Below are 4,041 nucleotides of genomic sequence, written 5' to 3' on the forward strand. Positions count from 1 at the left end.
TGCTCTGCAGTGAATGGGTGCCGTCAGAATGAGAGTCCAAACAGCTGATAAAAACATCACAATAATCCACAAGCAATCCACACCACTCCAGTCCAGCAGTTAATATCTTGAGAAGCCAAAAGCTGTGTTTGTAAGAAACAAATCCATCATAAAGCGTTTTTAACTTCAAATCATTGCTTAAGTCCATAATCCATAATAACGCTTCCTCCAGTGAAAAAGCCTTGTCTTTCACATATTTGTTTAGAGCTGTTTTGGCTTGTAAACGGTGCTTGATCTGCGCAGATTTATCTCCTGATTCAGACCAGGAAGCGTTATTATGGATTATGGACGCATTCACTGCAGATGATCTATTGCTGAGCAAGTGATGCAATGCTACATTTCTCCAAATCTGATGAAGAAACAAACTCATCTACATCTCGGATGACCTGTGGGTGAGTAAATTTTTAGCAAATTTTCAGCGGAAGGAGATTCTGTCTATTGGCATCAATTTTAGAGTCACAGGAGTACTTACAGCTCTATGACAAGCTCTGTTTTTATTTTATTGTTTTTAATTTTTTTTGCAGTAGAAGTAAGATGGCAAGTCAGAAACTGTCAACGCTAGCAGCATGTTTATAGCAGTTCTGGAGAGGTTAAACGGTCAGGGTCAGAGATTAGTTTGCTGAACTGGCTGATAGCAACACAAGGAGACCATCAGAATCAAATGATCAAGTACTCTCTGTTTTGCCCTTTGTGTGATCCACGCTCAGACGGTCAGTAAAACCCTCTCAGGAAGAACCGAATCTCCACACAGGTCAAAAACTGACCTCAGATCAGAACGCTCATTGATACTCATTTCAGCTCACATACGTCATAACAGCACATTTCTAGTAATTATTATGTATGTTTAAAGACAACATGAATTAACATTTGCAGCACATTTAACTTCCAAAAGACTAGTGAGTGAGCAGCAAATCAGAATGATTTCTGAAGGATCATGTGACACTGAAGACTGGAGTAATGATGCTGAAAATTCAGCTTTGATCCCAGAAATAAATTACATTTTAACATATATTCACATAGAAAACAGTTAATTTAAATTGTAATAATATTTCAGAATATTACAGTTTTTACTGTATTTTTGATTGAATAAATGCAGCCTTGGTAAGACTTATTTCAAAAACCTTACAGACACCAAACTTTTGAATGGTAGTGTATATAATAATGTGTACTGATGCATAATATTCAATAAAAGGACATTTATGTTTGGCAGTAAATATTAATTGCATGTTGTCTTTAGAAATCGAAAGAAACGTTTACATTCAGATGGTGTGGTGTAAAACATGCTGATAGTTTTATGCAGGAACAGTGAAAGAGATGAGAAATAATACTTGAGAATGAAGATACAGGATACAGGCTTGATGAGAAGAAATGAGCAACATGAGACACGCGTTTACCTGAGCGCCGCTTCTGTGGAGGAAGAACAAAATTAAACACACAGACACACACAGCACTGTCTGTGAGCTCAAACGCTGATCTCTCGTGGGAGCTTTTGTCTTTCAAAAGTTTCATAAATAAAACTTTACTTTTTGAGCAAAAGAGTAAACCTTTTTATAAGGTTTTGTCCTTGAGTTTAAAGAGGTCATATCATGTCATATTTTTTATTTTATAAAGTTATTAATATTTTCTTTAAAGGTACGGTAGGCAATTTCGGAAAGGCTAGCGATAGCATAATATTACAATAATAGCGCATTTTATGGTCCTACGCCTTCCACAGACGATATAAATAAATTTAGACCATGCACTTAACTTAGTGATTGCTATCGGGATGTGAAGAAACTTTCAACAAGCATAACAAAAAATGTTTCTGAACCAGATCACCTACCCTGCCTTTAAAGCAAAAACTGTCATAACTTAAACTTTAAAGCAATTGCAAGTGTACATCTTGCAATTCACTTTCAATACACTGTTTTGTATTGAAAATATAGGCTGAATCATTTACATGATGCATGTAATTCATAACGTATGAGACAAGAAATATTTTGCCATTTTGCATGTTCAACATAATATGCATAAGAAAATAAGTGCATATTTAAAAATATTATTTGCAAATAGTTCAAATGGATTATTTGAAGGAAAAATTTATATTCTTGTTCTTTTACTGTTCTTTTTTTCTTTATTCACTTAAATCCATTTATTGTTTAATGATTTAATTCTGTTATTTTTCATTCCTGCAATACTCATTAAAGTCAACTAAAACTAAAATCATAAAAAATTGTTACATTAAAAAATGTTAATTGAAATACAATGATATATATATATATAAAAAAATTCAGATAGTTGCCAGGACGACAATTCTAAATTTAATTTAGTTTAACTTGATGTAACAAAGTAACTAAAATGAGACACATAAGGTTTCATTTGTTAACAGTAGTTGACATGAACAGCACTTATATAGCATTTATTAATCTTATTTAATGTTAAGTTCAACATTTGTTAAATACATTATTAAAATCAAGTTATATTCATTAACATTAGTTAATGTACTAAGAACTAACAAGAACATTAAAGTTTTTATTAACTAACATTAATAAAGGTTAATAAATGCTGTAAAAATATATTGTTCATTGCTAGTTCATGTATTAACTATTGTTAACAAAAATAAATGAGACCTTATTGTAAAGCGTTACCAAAATGAAAAAAACTATATAGACATATTTTGGAGGGGGGAAAACTATGGAAGCCCGTTTCCGCCACTAAATAAAAAATAAAACAAGGTAACTGCGACTTTTTATCTCACAATTCTGACTTTTTTTCTCATAATTGCGAGTTTATATCTTGCAATTCTGACTTTCTTTTTTCTCACTTTATAGCTCGCAATTTTGACTTTAAAACCCACAATTGCGAGTTTATGTCACACAATTCTGAGATCAATTTGTGAGATAAAAAGTCGCAATTACCTTGTTTTAGTTTTTATTTAGTGGCGGAAACGGGCTTCCATAGAAAACTACACTCTAAAAAATGCTGGATTAAATACAACCCAGCGGTTGGGTTACTACCCAGAAGGTTGGGTTAAACATTTAACCCAACCGCTGGGTCAAAACAGCCCAATTGCTGGGTTTGTCCCTATTTTACCCAGCACCGGGTTGTATTTAACCCAGCATTTTTTAGTGTACTAAAAATGAAAAAAAAAAAAAAACTTAAACTTTAACTAAAATGAAAATGAAAATACAAAACATAAAAATAAAAACTAATTTAACATAAATACTATAATAGTTTCTCAATGATACTATAGCCTGTCAATGAAAACCATATTTCATTTATCATGATATGAGCCCTTTACCATATATACACTCTAAAAAATGCTGGGTTAAATATAACCCAGCGCTGGGCTAAAAAGGGACAAACCCAGCTATTGGGTTGTTTTGACCCAGCGGTTGGGTTGTTTTGAACATTTTCAACAGCATTTTTTAGAGTATATATATATATATATATATATGAGACATAAATGCCCAATAAAGCTAAAAACAGCTACTGTATATGTGACCACAAAGATATCGCTGCATCACAGAGAGTACCGAGTGTGAAAACTGAGAGAAAAGAGAGAAAGACAGAAACAGAGAGAGAAGCACAGCAGGGTGGGTGGAATACTATAACAGCGCTGTGATTGGTTGGTTGTTATAATACTCCACCCACCTTAGCTGCGATGCTTTGGGCGTGGCCACCCCGTAGCCCTTGGAGTCCAGATTCCCTCCGACCTTCATGGTGTCACAGGGCTTGCGCTGCTCCGTGTACTCGTTCATGGTGGACTCCAGCAGGAAGGCGTATTTCCCTTTGGACTTGCGCACGCGAGCCACGCCCTCGGCCGTCGTCTTGGTGAAGACCGTGGGCTCGGCCGACTTCATGTAACTCCACATTTTCTCGTACACCGCAATCTTTGACCTCTAGAGGGCGCAGCGAAAGACATGCAGTGAACACTGGGATGCTGTAAGTCCTGAACGCTTTGCTAAAATTTAGTGCTGTCAAACGATTAATCGCGATTAATCGCATCCAAAATAAACGTTT

At 34.8% G+C, this 4,041-nt stretch overlaps 1 protein-coding gene across 3 annotated transcripts in view; it reads right to left on the reverse strand.

The window, feature by feature from the left end:
• LOC107670112 (glutamate receptor 4-like) overlaps positions 1 to 4,041 on the reverse strand; it is a 101,721-nt gene that overhangs the window by 10,113 nt on the left and 87,567 nt on the right. For 2 of the 3 annotated variants that reach the window (XM_016462603.1, XM_016462604.1), the window contains exon 13: positions 3,673 to 3,920. In XM_016462603.1, coding sequence (XP_016318089.1) covers positions 3,673 to 3,920 — 248 coding nt within the window. Of the gene's footprint in view, positions 1 to 1,433; positions 1,447 to 3,672; positions 3,921 to 4,041 lie in introns of all 3 variants that reach the window. The other variant, XM_016462605.1, reaches the window with a different exon arrangement.

This window comes from Sinocyclocheilus anshuiensis, unplaced genomic scaffold, assembly GCF_001515605.1.
Source record: "Sinocyclocheilus anshuiensis isolate Anshui unplaced genomic scaffold, SAMN03320099.WGS_v1.1 scaffold48, whole genome shotgun sequence".
Lineage (NCBI taxonomy): Eukaryota > Metazoa > Chordata > Actinopteri > Cypriniformes > Cyprinidae > Sinocyclocheilus > Sinocyclocheilus anshuiensis.